The sequence below is a fragment of the Porites lutea genome, chromosome 2 (genome assembly GCF_958299795.1).
Source record: "Porites lutea chromosome 2, jaPorLute2.1, whole genome shotgun sequence".
NCBI classification, from domain to species: Eukaryota; Metazoa; Cnidaria; class Anthozoa; order Scleractinia; family Poritidae; genus Porites; species Porites lutea.
Window position 1 is genome coordinate 54,521,433 of NC_133202.1, and position 20,002 is coordinate 54,541,434.

General features: G+C 38.1%; 1 protein-coding gene across 2 annotated transcripts; it reads left to right on the plus strand.

The window, feature by feature from the left end:
• Positions 1–2,828: 2,828 nt before the first annotated feature.
• On the plus strand, positions 2,829–19,618 carry LOC140929066 (prolyl 3-hydroxylase 1-like). Of its 2 annotated transcripts, none has more exons than XM_073378904.1 (11): positions 2,829–3,485; positions 4,787–5,234; positions 7,800–7,936; positions 8,796–8,942; positions 10,051–10,170; positions 10,624–10,731; positions 14,941–15,048; positions 15,638–15,788; positions 16,228–16,354; positions 17,681–17,753; positions 18,316–19,618. In XM_073378904.1, the coding sequence occupies exons 1-11, from the start codon at positions 3,054–3,056 to the stop codon at positions 18,559–18,561; spliced, it is 2,097 nt and encodes a 698-aa protein (XP_073235005.1). In that variant the 5' UTR covers positions 2,829–3,053; the 3' UTR covers positions 18,562–19,618. The 2 variants fall into 2 exon arrangements, with proteins under 2 accessions (XP_073235005.1, XP_073235004.1); XM_073378903.1 differs by having other exon boundaries at positions 2,832–3,485; positions 14,938–15,048.
• The last annotated feature ends 384 nt before the right edge of the window (positions 19,619–20,002 follow it).

Below are 20,002 nucleotides of genomic sequence, written 5' to 3' on the forward strand. Positions count from 1 at the left end.
CAGTAGATTTGTGATCCGTCGGTCTTAATTAAATTATTTCACTTGAGTTGTCCATTCTTGGCGTTCCTTATTCTTCGAATAATAAAACAATTTCAAGTTAGGATACCTACTTCACGCGTAAAAGGTTTTTTTTTCCAATACCGTCAAGAAGAACTTCAGTCCATCTTCTTGTGTCCTCCTATCTTCCTTTTCTTTTCCTCTTCTTAATTTCATAATTGTAAATTACTTTATGTTTTCCTGTGCCCGCCTTGATTACATGTCGATTAGCCAAGCTATATGCGGGAGCCAAGCAGAAGATGTTTTGTATGTCATGTATGCTGAATTTACATTGTAATTTAATGATTTAATTTGAGACTTCTATGGATTTCTAGAAAAATGAAGAATTCAAATTGTGCAGTGATTTTTTAACTGAATAAGACATATTACAAATACCCCCCCCCCCTCCAGAGGGTGTCTATATCCAAAACTCCCCCCCTCCCAGTTTGTACGACGGCCCAAAAACGTACCCCCCAAGTCAGTCAAAACAGTCAGATAAAAAGTCAGATAAAAACATCAAAGCTATTGAAAAGAAATAATATAACACTCTAGAGCTAATATTATTGAGGTTATTAAACTTTTGATATTTTCAAATAGAATACCGCTTGCCAATGAACCATAGTCCAGTTTAATGCTATCTTTCCGAGATTCTCAGAATATTAAATGCACTCAACAAGGAAGCTGTTTGTGAGGGCAAAATGCGCACGCACTTCAATATTGAAACACGGAAACCAGAGGAGAGTTATCTTAAGTAAACTGATTCTTATGGCAGTATTTAATATGTCTACTTGTCATTTTTGCTGATCAGGTCTTTATAGTCAAGAAGAACTTCTGTCCATCTTCTTGTGTCAATTTATATAGATCTATCTTTCTTTTCTTTCCCTTTTCTTAATTTCACCCAAGTAAATTTAAGAATTTGTTCATGCTTAGCGTGCGTATATCGAGTTATGGATGCACGCGGGAAGTTTGGAGAGCACGAAAGATGCGTAAGAGTTGCACGAGGCGATAGCCGAGTGCAACTCTAGCTTCTTGAGTGCTCTCCAAACTTCCCAAGTGCATCCATAACTCGATATACGCACAGCTAAAAGCATGAGCAAATTCTTTTATAACATAGCTGACAAAAATGCTTGCTTTTTGATTAACTACAAAATTCTCCTAACGCGCTACACAATAACAAACGCTTCTATTGGCTGATTACGAACACACCACAATCATCTAGTTTGAATGAAAATATTTTTTCTGTAGCTTTTCTGTAAAACTGAGAAAGAAAATTTGCTTCTTTATTCGTTAACGATCAATGGAAACTAAGCAGAAACAAAGGTAAAAGAGTCTTAAAGTTCACCTAAAGTGAAAATACTAACATGTTCGTAAGAAGTCGTGGAGTATGGTTTGGATTTGCTGAAAAGATGTTCACGTTTTGCTCAGCGAAATCCAGAAAACATGTTTTTAGCGAAGACGACTGTCATCCTTCTTTAAACTCATATTCATTTACAAACATTGGCTGGTCATTACGGCTTCTTGAGAAGACCTGGCACCAGTTGTTTTTGTGAGTAATAAATTTATGTCTTCTTGTGTAATTTGTGTTGTTATTGCCAGAGAAATCTTCCTGCTTCAGTCGGATTGTCCGCAGATAACAAAAGTGTGTAACAAATTTAAAAACAACAATAACAACGGAAATTTAACCTCTTAATGTTGTTGATGACCAGTTGGTGTCTGTTCTGTTCCCAGTAAATGTCTTTCGGCCAAAATTTGCTGCAGCTGGTCTTCCGACAAATTTGCGAAACGCGCAACATGCGAGTTTTTTTAATTCGGCTCAATTTTTGCTGCTTGTTGGATCAGGACCTAAAAGGTCAATGCCGATAGAAAAATCGGGCAGTTCTTCGCTGGTTTCTTCCATATTTTAAAGAGAAGGAAAACTGCACATGTACAGCAGCTTAAAAGACGACAACTCTGCAGCCAGGTAAAACAAAATGCTTACGACATCTTATTTACACACGGGCGTGCGTAAATAAAGATTTTGTTCATAGCGGCTCAATAGGACTTATATAGGGCAAGCACGCGCGCTATGTTATAATACTTTATGTTTTTGTCTGCCCGCCTCGATTAGCCAAGTTATATGCGAGCAGAGGGTATTTGTATGTACAGGCAAGTATTTTTGAATTTAAAGTAATTTGATTAATTTGAAACTTCTGAGCCGTCTTGGCACCTGTTCGCTCGATCCAATTACACCCACACCAGAAAAATTTGAAACTTCTGTGGACTTGTTAAAAAAAATAAAGAAGTTAAAATTTAGAATGTGAATTGAGCCGTCTTGGTACCTGTTCGCTCCAATTACACCCCCACACCAGAAAAAGTCTCACAACCCCTCTTTTCTTTTTCTTTTGTTTTCCTTTTTATTTGTTTTACAAATATTGGCACTCACTTTTCTAATCGCTTCTAGTTGCCTTTGTCGTAAACTTGTCGTAAATGTTCGGCCCATGCTCGGCCACTCAGACCAGGCTTTCGAACGGCTGGCGCTGAACTCCCAATGTCACGCAACTTTTAATTACGGTGGGTCACAACACAACGTGCCGTGAATAGATTTAATTTGATTTTAGAGGAGCGAGACAGGAGAAATTTGCTTACAATTAAAATCTAATTTTCTTCTATTGTTTTTTTTTTCTTTGAACCACAAGTTGATAGCAAGTTAATAGTTTTTAACAATCCAGCTGTTGAAATGTAAGCCTCTGTCACAGAATTATTTCACGGCGATTGACTTCATTAGTTAAATTTTATTCGTGTCATTTCTTGTCTCTTCAACCGAAAAACGAACACAGCATATACTAAAATATTTATGAGCAAAAAGCCAACTTCTCGAACAAAGTGTCCTTGAAAAGCAAAACACCGGCAAACTCGTGTTTTGATTGGTGGACCTAAGATTGAAGTGTCCGATTACCCGCCAACTTCACAAAAGTGGACTGTGCATTTTCTCAGAGAACAAAATCTCTTTTATATCGCCTGGATGTTCCTGCGAGAGAATGGCCGCATGGTTTTCATTCTGGTTCGTACTGAGCGGTTTTTCTGTGACATTTCTCGCCGGTGACAAATTGCATCGTTTAAAATCTGCGGCCTACGACGAACTGTACTCGGATGCGAGACATGCGTACAGCAATGAGAAGTGGAATGAAGCTGTTGATTTATTCGAGAAAGCCATTGCTGACTACAATCACGAGAAAGAAGTGAAAATTCACTGCAGATCTCGATGTAGGGATAGATTCAGAGCTTCGTCTTCTCATAACTTGATAAGTGATTTCGAGCTAGACTACTATCGCTACATTATTTATTCTCACAAGTGTTCACAACAATGCAGGGAAAAATATCTTGGAAAACGGACAAAGGTTTCTGCAGCAGTGAAGAATGATTTTGAATCAAGGAAGACGTATGCTTATCTGCAGTTTGCTTACTACAAGGTGGGTCATAAGTGTATGATTTGTTGTTTACTACATATGTATTTCAATTCATAAACAAATAACGCACACGGATGTGGATTTGTTCATATTTTGTCATATCTTGTTATGCAAATGGCAAATGTCATTGGCTTCCCCTTGGGGTCAGACCCCAGGTTACCCAGGGGGATTGTATAATTGGTGGAGCAAAGTTGATAATTCCCCCCAGGAATGGGGGAATAACAAAAAGTCCGTTGGTTCAACTGCTTCTCAATGGAAAATCCCCCTGATATCCTAAGCCTCAAAGCCTCACTCCCTTATTTGGCCTATACAGGTATGTGCCGCTGAACAGGGTATGGGTTTCAAGGTCTTAAGTGTCACACAGGGTATGCAATTTCACTATTAAGCATCTTGAACAGTCTTTTTGGACTGGAAGCCTTTCAAAGAGTGTGAAGACTTGCAATGAGCGGTCTACATTAATGCAATACCAATATTTTTTCCTAAATATCCATTTCCACGATTTTAGTAGGAAAAATTACTTAATTCGGTATGCAAAACAATACAAATCAGGGTCAGAAAGTGGCGTCTCCTGTCTTAAACAGGGTAGCGAAATGAGCAATTTTTGTCTTAAACAGGGTCAGGGTTTGAAGGCCTCAACGGCACAGCTCAACATAGACTTGAGTGCCCCCCCTGGGAATTCCCTCCCCCCCCCCTTCCCCCTTTCCTTTGAACTTAAAAGGAAAGGGCAGAAACCAATCCATCCCCTTGTTTTCACGAACATATTCCCCTGGTTGGCCTGGGGTGCTACCCCAGGGGGGCTGAAGCCGAAAACGTGCATTACCATTGGAACAAAATACACCAGGCAGCTGTCATAGATGCTTCCATCTCGAAATGTCTTATTACAAGACTTACCTGTAAATACTATGTGACAGATACACAGTGGATGAAGAGCATGTTTAGGAGACTCTGCGTAAATAAATAACTCGCAAATGCAACAGATAGCTAGTTCTTTGCAAAACTGTAAATAAATGTCAAATGTACCCTCCAACCGCCCCCTCATCAGTTTGCCGAACCTCTAACAAAGACATCAAGTCTCTCAATAAAAATCATTCTTGTTTCTGTCACATGCTTTCAGTCTCTTTCATAGCTTGATCAGAGACTGATCAGGGTACTTGAATGTACATGTATGCTAATGGTACAAAAATTGTAAACAAGGATTCATGAACCCTTATAAATGCTTGTATTCAGTAGGCTATAGCAAAATGTACTCGACAAAAAAGAGTGAAATAGAATGTTTACAAGGGTTCACCTGCATTATATTTTAGGTGGGAAGGTTGGTGGATGCAGCAAGAGCTGCGTACACATGCACTGAGATCCAAGCACAGGATAAAACCATGGCTGAGAACGTCCATATCTACAGAAAAATGCCGGGAGTAGAGGAAGCTGGTATCAATTCCTTAGAGCCTACAGTGCACCAAGAGAACTACTTTAATGCTGCCAAATTATATGAACAAGAACAGTGGCATGAAGCCATCCAGACTTTTGAAGAGGCTTTAAAGGAGTATTACATTGCTTATGAAAATTGTAAGACTATATGTGAAGAGGAACGAGAGCAGAACAAGATCTTAAGCAGGTCTGGTCTGTTTGGTGTACATGTTGATGTCTTGAAATGTCGCACTAGATGCCCAGATAAGCTCAGAAAAGTTAAGGGAATCTATGTTCGGAACTATCTTGCAAGACATTTTAATTATCTTCAGATGGCTTATTATCAAGGTAAGGCATTGACTTTTTATCACAGAAAATTCTGCCAAATGGGCGATTCCAGTAAATATCCATACTATACCACGGACGGCTTTTAGGATTTCCGAACGGGAGGGGGGGGTTCACAATTATGGAATTCTGAGGGCATGGGGGGTATTTACGATTGGAAATCCGAAGGCATGGGGGAATTCCACAGGTGGGATTTCTGGAGTAGAAAGTGTAGAGTGAGTTCCTTGAAAATGCTATTGTGGACTTTTGTAGTTCGTAAATAAACCACGAACGTATGACCGCGGAAGCAGAAGACAAGACTCGATAGATCAGACATGTGTTTACAATCATAACTTATAGAGGTGAACAGTAAAACGTGGGTTTACATTTACCTTGATGAATTTCTTGTAAAACTGAAATAACTTGCACCAGTTCCTTGCTTCCAAGGAACGCCTGTCAGGGTTTTCATGCACACTACATGACCTATAAAAGGACGCAACAAGACTCGACGGTGTATTTGACCGCCGAAAGATTTCAACAGTCTGAATTTGAGCTATTTTGCTTTGTAAACGTCAAAACAGCACAAGAAAACAAAGAGGAGTAAAATTACCGTGAGTGGTGTTTATTTTTATAGCCAAATTCGGACTTAAAAAGGAGTTTGCACAGCCTGGCCGCTAGCGGTGGGTTTTTCTTGTCGCTGTAGAGTAAAGCTTGTCGCCTGGCGCCGCTAGATCACAGCCTTGAGGAGGCATAAATTCAAGTTCGTTTGTTCATATAGGCGTTGCTAGGTTGAAAATGTACTTCCAAATAAAAACTGAAATTCTGAAGGGGAGGAGGGGGTCACGATTATGGAATTCTGAGGGCATGGGGGGGGGGGAGGGGGTAACGCATTTTGGAATTTCCGAAGGCAGAAGCCGTCCGTGGTTGGGTGTGGATATTTTCTGGAATTGCCCAATTGTAAAATTGTTTTTGCTTTTTTGGTCAGACTTAAATGGCCCTTATTTTAGGTAGAGGTTTCTTCTACAGGTCACATTTTACAGGTCATGATTACAAATCATTCTTTTACTGATAGGAAACTAAACCAGATAGTTTACCAACATTTTGGATAGGGATGAGGGTTCAGAGACACTTCTGGTCCTGTTTATTTACTGTGTAGCCTGGTAACCAGTATTCGGACCCGTGGAATACCCAATGTCTATGCTCAGTAAGGCTCATTTGGGTGTGGTTTGAAATATCTATTTAACTTGTGTATTTTTGACTGAAGGCGGATGAGTGATCTCCGCAGACAAGGGTTGTGATTCCACATGGCCATGGGCAGTAATGGCGTGTGAATAGATCTGGTGGGGGAGAGGCTTTCAAAGAAAGTTTGGGTGTGGGTGTGCCCCCTGTTTAAGACAAATAACCTTATTTCACGATCCTCATTTATTTCATTTTGCATACAAATTTCAGTAATTTTTTTTAATCTACCATCATGAAATTTGAATTAAGTCAGGAAAAAATGTTGGCACTTATGTAGACTGCTTATTGCCAACCTTCAAACTCTTTTAAAGGTTTCCAGATCTTCCCCTGTTCAGTGGTACATATTCGTTTAGGCCAAATAAGGGAGTGGCTCACCAGGGAATTAAGATTGAGTAAGAATTTACCAATAAGATGGAAAAATCCCATACTGGAATTAAAGAAAATGAATCCATGAATTAGGATTTAATAGGCTGATTTAGCAACAGAATGGGAATGTCAGTTGATTATGGGAAAGCATGCAGAGCTAGGACTGAATGAGACTTCCGGTGCCCACTTTTTCACTCTGGCATTGGTCAAGCCAGTTGTTTGATTTGCCTGCAGCGTTGTCAACTTACGTTCCCATTCTGTTGCTAAATCAGCCCATTGATTGGGCACAACATTATACCCATTTGACATAAAAATCCCAGATTTAAACCATCCAAGTTTCCAAAAAATCCTATCTCTTTTGGGGCCCTAAGAACTCCTTTGGACTCAACAAGAGGAAGATAACCAACTGGATTCCCTGTGCTACATGTACCAATTGCAACCCATATAGATGATTATTAAAATGTGTTTTCCTTTCTCTTCCTTTTTTTACGGGTTCATCACGAAGGGTGATCAGCCCCTGTCTGTTTTATTCAATTTCCCTACATCTCTTGGGGGGGGGGGGGGGGGGGGGGGTTGTTGCCGATCTATCCATCAAAGGTTTATCCTGGGAGGTCCAACCCCAAACCCTTGTCCTAGCTTTTATAATACCACTAATTCTTTGACAGAAACGTCACCCCTTTCACATACCTAGCTTAGAACATTTCATCCCTTTTAACTACTGTAAATCCATTGTCTTAAAAACATGAGTAATTTTCTCTATTTTTTTAAAGTCAAAAAAATGCATCTGTAAGCCCTTTTGAGCCTTTTTCTACATACAGAATTGTCAGATTTCCCAACCTTTGATAATACTTTGATTAGTGAAATCCCTACCCTTTCATATACCTAAAGCATGAAAAAGGGTACCTATTTCAGGTGGAGCCTCTCCATTGCAGTTAATATCCTTTTTGCTTGGTTTAATTAAGAGTCTTATGATTTCTTTTTCAGTGGACAAGCTCTGGGAAGCCGCTAGTTGTGCTGCATCTTATTTATTGTTTGATCCAGATGATGATACAATGATTGACAATCTCAGATTCTTTCATCATCAACTTGGAAATGATGGCATAAAAATAACAGCTCGAAGGGTAAAGCTGCATCTTAAGCTATTTTCAATCAATATCTGTTATTTCTGTGTTGTGCACATGGTGTACATGTACATGAGTGTTTAAAATATTTCCTCAAACATGCACAGAAAACCTCTCTTTACAGTAAGTGTCAAGGTTTTCCCATTTATTCTTTACAAGAAAAGTTCCAGACTATTTACATTGTATTAAGTTAGTATAGTTAAAGGCCATTATTACTATCATGCAGAACCATAAACAAAACAGTCAATCCAATTGTTGTCCTTCGACACTATACATGTGCTTTCAGGTCTTTGAGGCAAAATCCTATAGTTTGGCCATGCATTCCAATGAAATTTCCCCATCAGTACTTTATTGTGGTACTTTTTGCTCTTTAATACTTGACATGATATTGTTTTTCAAAATATTGATTTGGATGATCAAGTGGAGTGAAGGGATTTAGGTTTTCATAGTAAATTCCTCTCCTCATTCACTGTGTTAGCTTTACTTCTTTTTATTTCAAACTTTATGAGCATGCAGATGTTGATTTTGACATTGGCATACATGTATGCCAAACATTTTATGCAGTTTCATCATTATGTTATATGTTAGATAAAATATCTTTGCATACTTACTCAGTACTCTACTGATTATGGGTTAAAAAGCAGTGTTGACTCATATAAGCACAGATGTCAAATTAAGTACATCTAATAATTAAAAAATAATAATTAGAAATGTGTGCCTGGCTTATGTAATAGCAATGTACTGTTCCAAACATACATTGCTGCAATATTTTCTCAGACCAGAGCGTGGAGGGGTGTTGTAGACCACTCAGAACATCCATTGTCACATGTGATTGTGGTGACACATTGTTTGATTTTAGGATGCCATTCGCCATTTCAAAGAAACAGCAATAGAGCGTAAGCTGCTGCAAATGGCTGATGTTTATATGGCTGAAGCTGATTTTGATGACAGTGATACATGGTTTCATGATGGAAAAGGTGATGAACCTGAAGATGTAAACATTGAGGTGAGCTCATGAATAATGTCAATTACATGGATCTAAATCTGTAATGTGTTCAGTTGGACCTGCAGACCATTATAATTATGTTACAGGGAAATGTTTATCAACTCTTATACATGTAGCTACAGTTGCATCTGGAAGATTAATTATCATGTGGCTCACTGTCAACTTAATAATAGTAATAATAATAATAATAATTTTTTAATAAATTTTAAATTGAACATATTTTATTGATCACAAAAATTAATGCTAGCTATTAAAATCCTATTTCCAATAAATTCACTCAAAAAAAATTTTTTCCATCAAAACACTATTACAATACCTTTTGTTAAAAAAAACACTTATTTTTGATTAGAAAAAATTCATTTAATTTAAAAAAAATTTTTTTGAGTTAAAAACATTTCATTTCAATTAAAACAATCCATTTTGATTAAAATAAAAAAGAAACTATAATGATAATAATAGTAACGTAACCTCTATGGGTAGTGGATGTTAGCCCGAGATGCGGTCATGTGATTCAGATCAATGGCAGGGCTAAAAAAAAGTCCTGTCCACTAGTCTCAGACAAGTAGATTTTCTTGCTGGGCAAGTAAACTTTGAAATCAATCAATCAAAAACTTTATTAGAGTGTCTGAGCTTCTAGCTCACCACAAGTGGTGCACTACTTGGTAGAAAACTCACTTGCCCAGTGTTCGAGGGTCAAGGCAAGTCATCCTCTAACAAAAATAATCATCAAAATGTGAAGACAGCTTGAACAAAGGACAAGCTGGAATTCAAGATTTTTTCGAACCCTGAATGGATGACCCTTCATCATCTGACCATCCATCCACACAGTTGTACAGCTGGCCACATATCTCAGAAGTTTTTGGATGGATACATTTAGGTGACAAGCTAAGATTTCATTATCCTTGGTGCTACTAACACTTGTAAATGCACCTACTTTTGGTGCGTCGGACTCTGATATAAGTTTGCTACTGCTTTTGGTGTGCAGTTCTACCTAAAGTTTCGTCATTTCTATTCCTTTGGCATGATTAGCTCTGCTGTAAGTTATGCTTAATTTGTTCGTTTGTCATGAGTACATGCAGCTCTGCTATAAGTTTTGCTTTCGTTTAAGGACTTGATGCAAGATGAAGAGAATGTTTACTCATTAGAGAAGCTTTGGGGACTGGGGCCCATCAAGAAAGAATCACCAGTTCAGAATCCACAAGATGTTGTTAAATTTGACAGATATAAGGTGAATACTAAGATCTATGGTTATATTCAATATCATCATTATCGATACAATGTACCTTGAGAGAAACATAGAACATAGAACTTAGAATCAATCTAGTTGTGTTGTGCATTTAAGACTTGGTGGGTTACAGGGGTTATATAGGGAAATAAAATTTGAAGTAAGCAGCTGTTTTGAGGAGAAAACTTATAACGTTTCAGCAACATTTGAAAGAATCTTTCTGTAAAGACTGTAATTTTGGGTGAAAAGTAGTCAACGTATTAAAACAAATTAAGGAGCCAATCCTTTATGTTGGCTGTTAGTTCTTACTGGAAATGACATTCTTCAGATGTCATTTTGCAAAGAAACCAGTGTTGGCTAGAAAAATGTTGGCTGTTTCTTAGGCTAAGGAATGTTGTATCCACACTAGCACTGTAGGGGGTATCTGAACTTTCTTCCTTTCTCTTCTTTGTAAAGGGGTCAAGGATCTTAATGACTGAGAAAGATTTGAATGGGACTGCAAGGGTTGCAGTGGATGGCATGGCAACAGAAGAAGAATGTAAAATGCTTATCAAACTTGCTGAGGTATGCAGTTCGTTTTCTTCACCTTAATCGCTGCTTATTTGTTAAATGCGTTAGATCTTCACCATGAGTTTGCATCATCATTTGATTCACACATGTACAAGGCTGCATTCTCTCAGGGTTTGTAACTCAATCAACATTCCTGAAAAATTACAGGTGTTCACTGTTCCTGAGTTGGTGATATTATAACACTTATCATCCGATTTTATTTCTTTTTGTGAAAGACCTTGAAAGGGATAAATTAAAAATCATTCATTCAATGCAGCACATGATGTGCAAGAAAAAGCGACTTGATATTACATGCACTGTAATAATATGATTTATTTCCAATATTTCCAGTCAACTCTTTCTAATCGGACACTTCTCTGCAAGGAAAAAAAATTAAAAGTCGCATTATAAAGTCCCACTCAGAATGATATGCTCTTATGAATAACACAGAAGTCATTTAAAATGATTTTCAAAGTTGTTAGCAAAATCTCATTATGTACATAAACAAAATATGAACAAAAATTTAAAAAAAGAGTAGTGGTGAATGTATTAAATAAAATAATTATTATCTATAAATGAATGAAAATACGTTAACAATAAAAATCAAGAATCTGAAATTATTCAAAATTATCACAATTTTTGAATGTAAATGATTTAATATTAAATTTTTGTGCCGTTTACCACACTGTTTTTTTTGCAAGTAATTTATTGACATTCAATTAATAGTTCATTGCTTGTCTACGGGTTGTATATTCATATTTCACATTTTCATGTTTTAAATTATTTTGTTTTCATTTAGTGACTACACAGATTTTGCTGCCTCCTTATTGTAAGCAATAGTAAACGCAAACCACAAGCTGGCAACTCTCATTAAGATTTAGCAAGAAGCTAGTTGTGTATTCACATAAAAAAATTCCTTACACCACTGTTAGTAGCCTGAACGTCCAGCTAAGTTTTGAGGCCCAGAAAGCTGTTTTGGATTTGTTATGTTTGCATTCAAGATCAAAGTTTCAATAATTTTGAAAATAACACAATGAAACTATGTGTGATACAACTCACAAAGGCAGCTTCCCTTTCCCCTCCCCCACCCCTCTCCATTGGCAGCGCTAGTTTTCTAACCAATGTATGCCACAATACTTCTTATATGGTTGTTGCCAGCTTGTGACGTAAATAATCTTAAACAATAACGACATGACCCTCGTAAAATTAGTAAACCAAGATTTTCACCAAAGGCACTGTAATAGAGAAAAACGATTGATTATAAAAACAGAGCTTGGACGATATTCAACAAAACTGGATTCTAAGCCTAATACCATAACACTCTGTGCTATAAAAAATGTCAAAAAGGCTTGAAGGACGAGCTTGAAAACATAAAATGTACAATTTCCTTGAAAAAACCCAGCTACAAACGAATCTAAATGTGAACTGTTTTTCTTAAACCTCGGTCTAAGTTAAAATTATTTACCGTGTGTTTTCGTAATTTGACGGTAAACCATTGTAACAAACTGAAAGTTACTTGAACTAAATCTTGAAGAAGTTAGCAAATTGAATTAAAAAGTGTTTTAATCAAATTGTATTTTTTGTTATGTCTTTGCAGTGGTCTTGCCATTGCAGCAAGTGATCTTTCAATCCACCGCAGATAGATTTTAGGATAAAGAATCATTCTTTGATAAGTTTCAATTAGTTACACCCGTACCATCTGTAGCTAAACGAAGGAGTACTAAACATGACCTCTTGTTTGATCTCTTCGTTTCCATGTTACCGCGAGGTCTTACTGTTAAAATACTCAATGTGTTCAGCTTATCATTTTGGAAGGGTATTCATTAATCGGGAATTGTAGTAGTATTGAAATGAAATTAACTAACAATTTCAAAGTAAAGCCTAAAAACTTCCAGCGGAAGCCTCCTTTAAGCTTCAGTCAAACGGGCAACAAAGACCCGCAACTTGTTTTACAACATTGCTGCAAAGCAAGTTTTAAAGTGATGCTGGCCGTTTTACCGCCCACGTTCAAACCTGTAAGCAACCTGATTTGTTACAAGACAGGTTTGATGTGGGTGGTTAAACGCGCAACATCGCTATTCAACTCGTTTTTGCAGCAATGTTACAAGACGAGTTGCATGTTTTTTGATGCCCGTTTTTCCGTAACTGAGATCGCCTTCAGTCAAATCGAACGGTCGAAATACGCAGTTCAGTCGGTGGTGGTTGGTGTTTTTAGTCGCTTGATCTTAATTGGAGTTTTCCTCTTTGTCCTTTGAAAAAGCTCACTTGCATTTTAAGGTGACTCGACCCAGTTTTTTTTTTGGGGGGGGGGGGTACCATCGTACTTTGAAGCTCTCTGGTATCCCCACCTTTACTTTTATCGTAAGTCTAACACATAGAATGGATAACATATAGATCAATCTACAATATAACATAAAATTTTTGGCGATCGGAGTAAATGTCACGTGGTTATAATGCCACGCGCCTTTGAGGTCTGAGTCGAAAATCTGCTGTTGCCGGCATTTTTTCGTGAAAATCTCTCGGCTACACATAGTGCGCATTAGTGCCTTGCGCTGAACAGAGTTTCACCAAAATCGCAAAGACCCAATGCGAGAAATTCAGCGGTTTCCAAATTTAGGTCATAATTTATGCGAAAATGATAAGCAAACTTTACACGGATTATATCTAAGAAACTGAGATTCATCTCTGTATTTTGGGCATCCTTATAACAGATGGGTCCTTGCAAGTCAGCGAAACGCTTTAGGGCCTTGTAAATGCGCGCGATTGCGAGCAAACCACAGTTTTTCAATGACCATGAAATTCAGAGTCCGGGTAGTTAGTTAATCAATTGTGGTCCTGAAAAAATTTGAAGGATAAAAAACTACGAATTTTTAAGAAAATGCTTTTTTCGTGAGAAGGACTCTTAAACGCTGACAAACGTCAACAAATAGCGAAAACTATAATTTCTATATGTTTGCTTTGCTCGAAATCGCGCGCATTTACAAGGCCCTAAAGCGTTTCGCTGACTTGCAAGGACCCATCTGTTATAAGGATGCCCAAAATACAGAGATGAATCTCAGTTTCTTAGATATAATCCGTGTAAAGTTTGCTTATCATTTTCGCATAAATTATGACCTAAATATGGAAACCGCTGAATTTCTCGAATTGGGTCTTTGCGATTTTGGTGAAACTCTGTTCAGCGCAAGGCACTAATGCGCACTATGTGTAGCCGAGAGATTTTCACGAAAAAATGCCGGCAACAGCAGATTTTCGACTCAGACCTCAAAGGCGCGTGGCATTATAACCACGTGACATTTACTCCGATCGCCAAAAATTTTATGTTATAATGTAGATTGATCTATATGTTATCCATTCTATGTGTTAGACTTACGATAAAAGTAAAGGTGGGGATACCAGAGAGCTTCAAAGTAGGATGGTACCCCCCCAAAAAAACTGGGTCGAGTCACCTTAAGTAGTGTTCTTCAGGGAATCGGAAATTACCTAATTTTAAATCGAGTAGGGCTGGGTACGAGCCCGTTTATTATGGGATAAACAACACCAGAGCCACAGGGTCATAACGAGAACATTGAGCTAAAGAAAATTCCCATGTCTGACTCTGGTGTTAATCGGGTGAATATTGAACAAGATAGAGCTATTTAAAAACTTGAAAATTTACTAAGAGATGTATGGATTGCCGAACAAACTGTTCGGAAGTCTTTGCATAACCATGGCTCCTCATATTTTTTAGTGAATTTTTGAATAGCTGTATCTCGTTCAATATATGCCCGATCAACACCAAACTTGAGGATTTTATAAATCTCGGTTTCCTCCTTCTGACTTTTGTGGGTCTCTGGTTGTTTATCCCATAATAAACGGTCTCGTACCCAGCCCCCCACGGTTTGAAATTAGGCAATATAGAGCTTCTTCTCTTCGTCGAAGGGTTAGATACCGGTGAGATACGTCGAGCCGCCAACAGTCGCCGTCATCAATACTCGTCTGATCATCATTACGTATTTGGAACGAAGTTACCGTAGGGAATATTTCAACAGTCAATTTGAAAGCGGAACTTTGATTTTCCTTCATGTACTATCCGTTCGCGATTAATTAAAGAAGTTTCTTGGATAATAAGCGTAACACCCTGAGTATTTTAACCGTTTTGCAATGAAAAGTGCCAATCCAATTGGTCAGTGAGGGTCATGTCACGCTATACATCTGGGTCTTGATCTGTTTGGTCTGTTCTAGAAGACAGCTAAACTTGGAGATGGTTATGATGTCAGAAACAGTGGGGACAAACCGTTTTCTTTTACCGATAAGGAAACATTTTCCGGTGTCAATATACTATCCGCGACAAAGGTGAGTGGCAATCATTATTTCAACCAATCAGGTTTTTGTTTTTTGTTTTTTTTCTTTTCTTTTGTCAGAGCAAAGGTACCGTTTACTAAGAAGCAAAGGAAAATTAATCGGTCTGGACTAGTGCAGTTTGCTTTAACGAACATTTCTATTTCTTTGCTATGTCACATCCTAAACAGTAGTTTCCCTACTTTTTTGACCATGCGTAAATTTCACAGACCGTAGTTCCTCTGTATGTTCGGGTAATAAGGATGGGAGTGGTGGAACTTATTCTTCGGGGAGGTCGTTTATAAGAGCATGGGCGCTTGTTCTTGGAAATAAGGTAACGTTACGTCGGTTGTACCTTTACGTCTGGTGTAAAGGTGACGTTTGTCTATACGGCTTTAAATCCTAGGATTTAACGAAGGGCCAATGGTCTCGCAACATTTGTTCGCTATAACGAGATTTCGTTATGTCGAGGTCTATTTTCATATATTTGACTATCAGTAGGGTTGAAAACATCGTTTGTTATACCCAGTACTTCGTTATATCGAGGTTCCACTGTATTTAGGAGGGTCTTTTGATGTGTTTATTTACTTTCCCTTTACTATAGGCAGCTCTTAACAAAAGGGCGCCAATTGAAGAGGTGGAGCTTTACTTCAACTTGAGCGAGAAAGTTCGGCATTTTACTGAAGATTATTTCCAACTGGAAACACCGCTGTATTTTTCGTATACGCATCTTGTTTGCCGCTCATCGATTGTAGGTGAGTTTAACAGACTAAGGGAGCAACCTGATGCAGTCCTAGGAACGGGGTTGCAAGTGGAGCCGGATTGAAGCCGAATTCACAAATCTAAACATAATTGACAACCATTTAGCCTTGACGAGTTGCAGCTGTTTGAATTGCCCATAACGTAGCAATTTTTATCTTAACTAAAAGAACACAATACTACAAGAACTTCGAAAGAATTTGGCGTTTTGAACAAAATAAGATTTTTTAAGATTTTTTTCTTTTAATGTTACACCCTTACATAATAGCAAGGTTCAATAACGTACTCTTGTTTCTGAGCGTTTTATTCCGTTTAAATCTCTTAGTCATGAAACATTACATTCGTTAACACTGCGGCCACAAACAAAGCGCAGTTCACAGCTTAATAGGGTCTGTGGTAAGAGAAAAATTCAAGTGTGTTTGTTTTCACATTCAGACCCGAAGTCGCCCGATGAAGAATTCCACTTAAGTCACCCTATTCATTCGGACAACTGTATCCTCAATCGTGACGGACAAGGCACTTGCCCTAAAAGGTCGCCAGCTTACACTTGGAGAGACTTCAGGTTTGTACAACAAGCCCAACATTGGGTTTGTGTCAAGGTGGCTCGATACAGTTTTTCAGGGTCAAAACCTCCCAAGTTTGATCATAAACTACGTCGCCAAAAACAAAGTCTTGGAAAAATTGCCACCACAGTTGTAAAAGATAAAGATGAAAATTTGTTATGATCAGGGTTGCAACGGCATCGGAGTTGTCATAGCAACGAAATGACGCTATTACCTATTTTACTTGCAGCAGTATATCTCGGCACTGGGAACTGTTCTTCGAAAATCATTCACGGGAGCTTTTTCCTCCAATAGCAGCCTCGATGTTCGTGAAGTTTAAGCGAAATCTGTAAGAGCGTTATCGAGATATTTTGGGATAAAGTTTTTACTGTTAGAAACACAGTAAAAAAATGGACAATATTGTTGTTTGGCCGTTATCTGTAGAAAACGAAGCGCTTTCGACATGAAATTTCACCTCATAGTAGTTTCAATCTTTTTAAAAGCGTGTGTGAAAGATCATGGGAGATAGCTCCAGCCGATTGTTAGAAAGAAGGATTTGATTAGTATGTATCGAAGCGCTCTTGTTAAACTTCACGAACATCGAGGCTGCTATTGGAGGAAAAAGCTCCCGTGAATGATTTTCTAAGAACAGTTCCCAGTGCCGAGATATACTGCTGCAAGTAAAATAGGTAATAGCGTCATTTCGTTGCTATGACAACTCCGATGCCGTTGCAACCCTGATCATAACAAATTTTCATCTTTATCTAATACAACTGTGGTAGCAATTTTTCCAAAACTTTGTTTATGGCGACGTAGTTTATGCTCAAGCTTGGGAGGTATTGACCCTGAAAAACTGTATCGAGCCACCTTAATCTATCTTATTCTGAGTTAGCCTGAGCATCGGGCTTTTTTAGGGTAAAGGGGGAATGGGAGGAGAGATCTTCACTCTGCTAGCTATCCCCTCAGAAACAGGGATGTGGCTGTAGCGATGATTTTTTTGGACCAAATTCTATCACGTGACCATTCAAATAAAACCTCTTCATGACCCCGGGTCATTCCAAAAAAATTTTAAGGGCCTTCTAAGTCATATTTTAACCGAAATTGTGTCGTTTACGAATTATGTACTTGTTCTGTTACAAAGAAATTTATAATATAGTCAAGCCTTTAATCAGAGACCCAGACTATGCTACATAACTCAAACTGATACTCTAGGAACGCGCTAAACAGCCTTCGAGCTACTGGGCCTAGCGTTTTATAGTTTATTGTATTTTTTAACTGTTATTGATTTTTTCTTTCATTCATAGACTTCTTTTAATTATTTATGAACTCTTTGTTGTTGTTCTTAGTGCGCTGTTGTATCTGAATGGTGACTTCACTGGAGGAGAGTTTCTGTTTGCTAATCCTGACGAATCTATTCAGGTACAGACCGATGTTGAGAAAAAATGCGTGGTTCTTTACTGGTTCTTTGTGTAAAACGGCTTTTACCACACGGTCTAAACGGACACTTCATGTCAAAAAAGTGTACGCGGTGTAGTTCTCGTCCAACGTGAAGTCAAACTGTGGGATAGGATATTTCTGAGGGTAGAAAAAGTTGAAAACTAAAAGTTGTATGTTTTTAAACTACGCTAGTCTTAAGAAAGGAAGGGGTTAGGATAGGAGTGGGAGGTGGAGGCGAAGTAACCAGATAGTCAAAGAGCCCTTTCAAACCTCAATTTTCTTCTTTTCGTCAGGTCTCTTCGAAACTGTAGTTAACTTGCTGTTGCTTTTAAACTCACCATTTAATCTTCACAATCTTATACTTGAAAATTTTACGTTTATACGGATGGTGCTATTTTACGCGCCTACTTTCCAATTCTGTGCGTTTTGAAGGACGAATATTTTTACGTATGCTCTGTATTAATTGTAGTAGGTAGTTAGTTTTTAATCAGCATGGCAGACGGCCAAATGGAAAGTAAGTCATGTGGTTCTGTTTAATTGTCAGGCCAAACTGAAACCAGAATGTGGAAGAGTTGTAGCATTCTCAGCTGGCCTAGAGAATCTGCATGGAGTTGCTGGAGTGCGCGAGGGTCGCAGATGTGCTCTGGCACTGTGGTTCACTTTACGAAAGAAACACGACGAGGCGCAACGACATGAAGCTTGGAACATTTTTAAAATAGCCAAGGAACAGAAACGGCTGGAAGAGTTGCCTGTTTTCACTCCTGAAGTAGCGACGCATGTAGAGTTATAGTTTTTTAGTCCATGCTCAGACCTGGTGTTCCCGGTAATGGAAGAAAAGTGAAAAAAGAATTTCCTTTGGAAAGGAATGACAGCCATGCAGGCCACTAGAATATTGTGTTTGAGAAACGGGTTTAGGACTGGCACAGAATTAACAATTGCCGTGGAAGTCAATCATTGAAAGCAGTAGCCCATTCTCTATTTTCGAATTCCCCATAATACACTCTGTTTGTCCCCCAAATTCTGCATAAACCATTGTTTTTAAATGCTCCTGGGAGTATTGCATTTTCTCAAGAGTATTTTAAGACAATAAATTATGCAAAATTTGGGGGCAGACAGAGTGTATTATGGGCTATTCGAAATAAGTAAAATCCAACTAGTGGTCTATTAACAATGCTACGTTCTGATTGGTTGAGCTACTACTAGGCTATGTGTTATAGTCCACTAGTGGGGAAAAGGGCGGGCTCTTTGGCGGCAAAAAAGGATTAAAGTCTAGCTTTAACTAGCTAAAATTGTTTTATTCTCGATATTTTTGACCAAGTAGTTGGTTTTTTTGCCCTCATGGCCTCTGAGTCAATAGCCTATTCGGGCTCGAGGAATAATTGTTAAACAGGCAACTGCCATTTGCGAAACAGGCCAATTCGACTACAGTGAAACCTCGATACAACAATGGACCAAGGGACTGGCAACATTTGTTCGCTATAACGAGGTTTCGTTATATCAAGGTTCTTTTTCATACATTTTACCATTACTGGGATAAAAACAATTGTGCGTTATATCGAGGACTTCGTTATATCGAGGTTCCACTGTACTCAGTAGGTATTTGAGGGATGTTGTTTTCAATTTGTACATTTTTATACAGTTTTGTATAAAAATGTCAATAAGAGAAGTTATATTATAAAACTTAAAAATAATAGGCCAGATGTTTTAGTGATGAAGTTTTAAAGTAGTAATATATAAGTCGAAATTATTTCTATCATGTTAAATTTTTGGAAAATTTTTATAATATGCCACGTATCTGCAGTCAAAGTATAATTGAAGTAAAATTCCTTATTCAGACAGTACAAGGTGTGTACTTTATATCCTATTTTTCGGGTAGAGTACGAATAGGTTCAACGGGTTTTTTGTTGTTGTTGTTTTCAACTGTTGATAAAGAACGGTTAGCAAAAATCCATCGACACAGCTGAAAAGAGGGCCTTAAAGTAAGGTAATTTATCAAGTTTAAAGCCGGTGATACGTACAAAGATTGCGACCGCTTGTACGGTTCACACATGTCTGTAAAATTACGTGACTTGACGGAGCTTGTGTAGCAAAACAAGACTGACCGCCTTCATTGAAATAGTCACTAACTGATTTAATGATATAAAAACACTAAACACACGTTCTGCGGTCACCTGAAAATTGCGCAAAACTTTGAAACAAGCTGCAAGGGAAACTAAAGTGGTGACTTTTTA

What these genes read in the sequence shown, in the direction of transcription:
- LOC140929066 (XM_073378903.1), top strand. Translation starts at nt 3,054, where the DNA reads ATGGCCGCATGGTTTTCATTCTGGTTCGTACTGAGCGGTTTTTCTGTG. An exon ending in TGCAGTTTGCTTACTACAAG is followed by an intron (nt 3,486 to 4,786) that starts GTGGGTCATAAG and finishes ATTATATTTTAG; the next exon opens with GTGGGAAGGTTGGTGGATGC. An exon ending in TACACTTGGAGAGACTTCAG is followed by an intron (nt 16,355 to 17,680) that starts GTTTGTACAACA and finishes TGTTGTTCTTAG; the next exon opens with TGCGCTGTTGTATCTGAATG.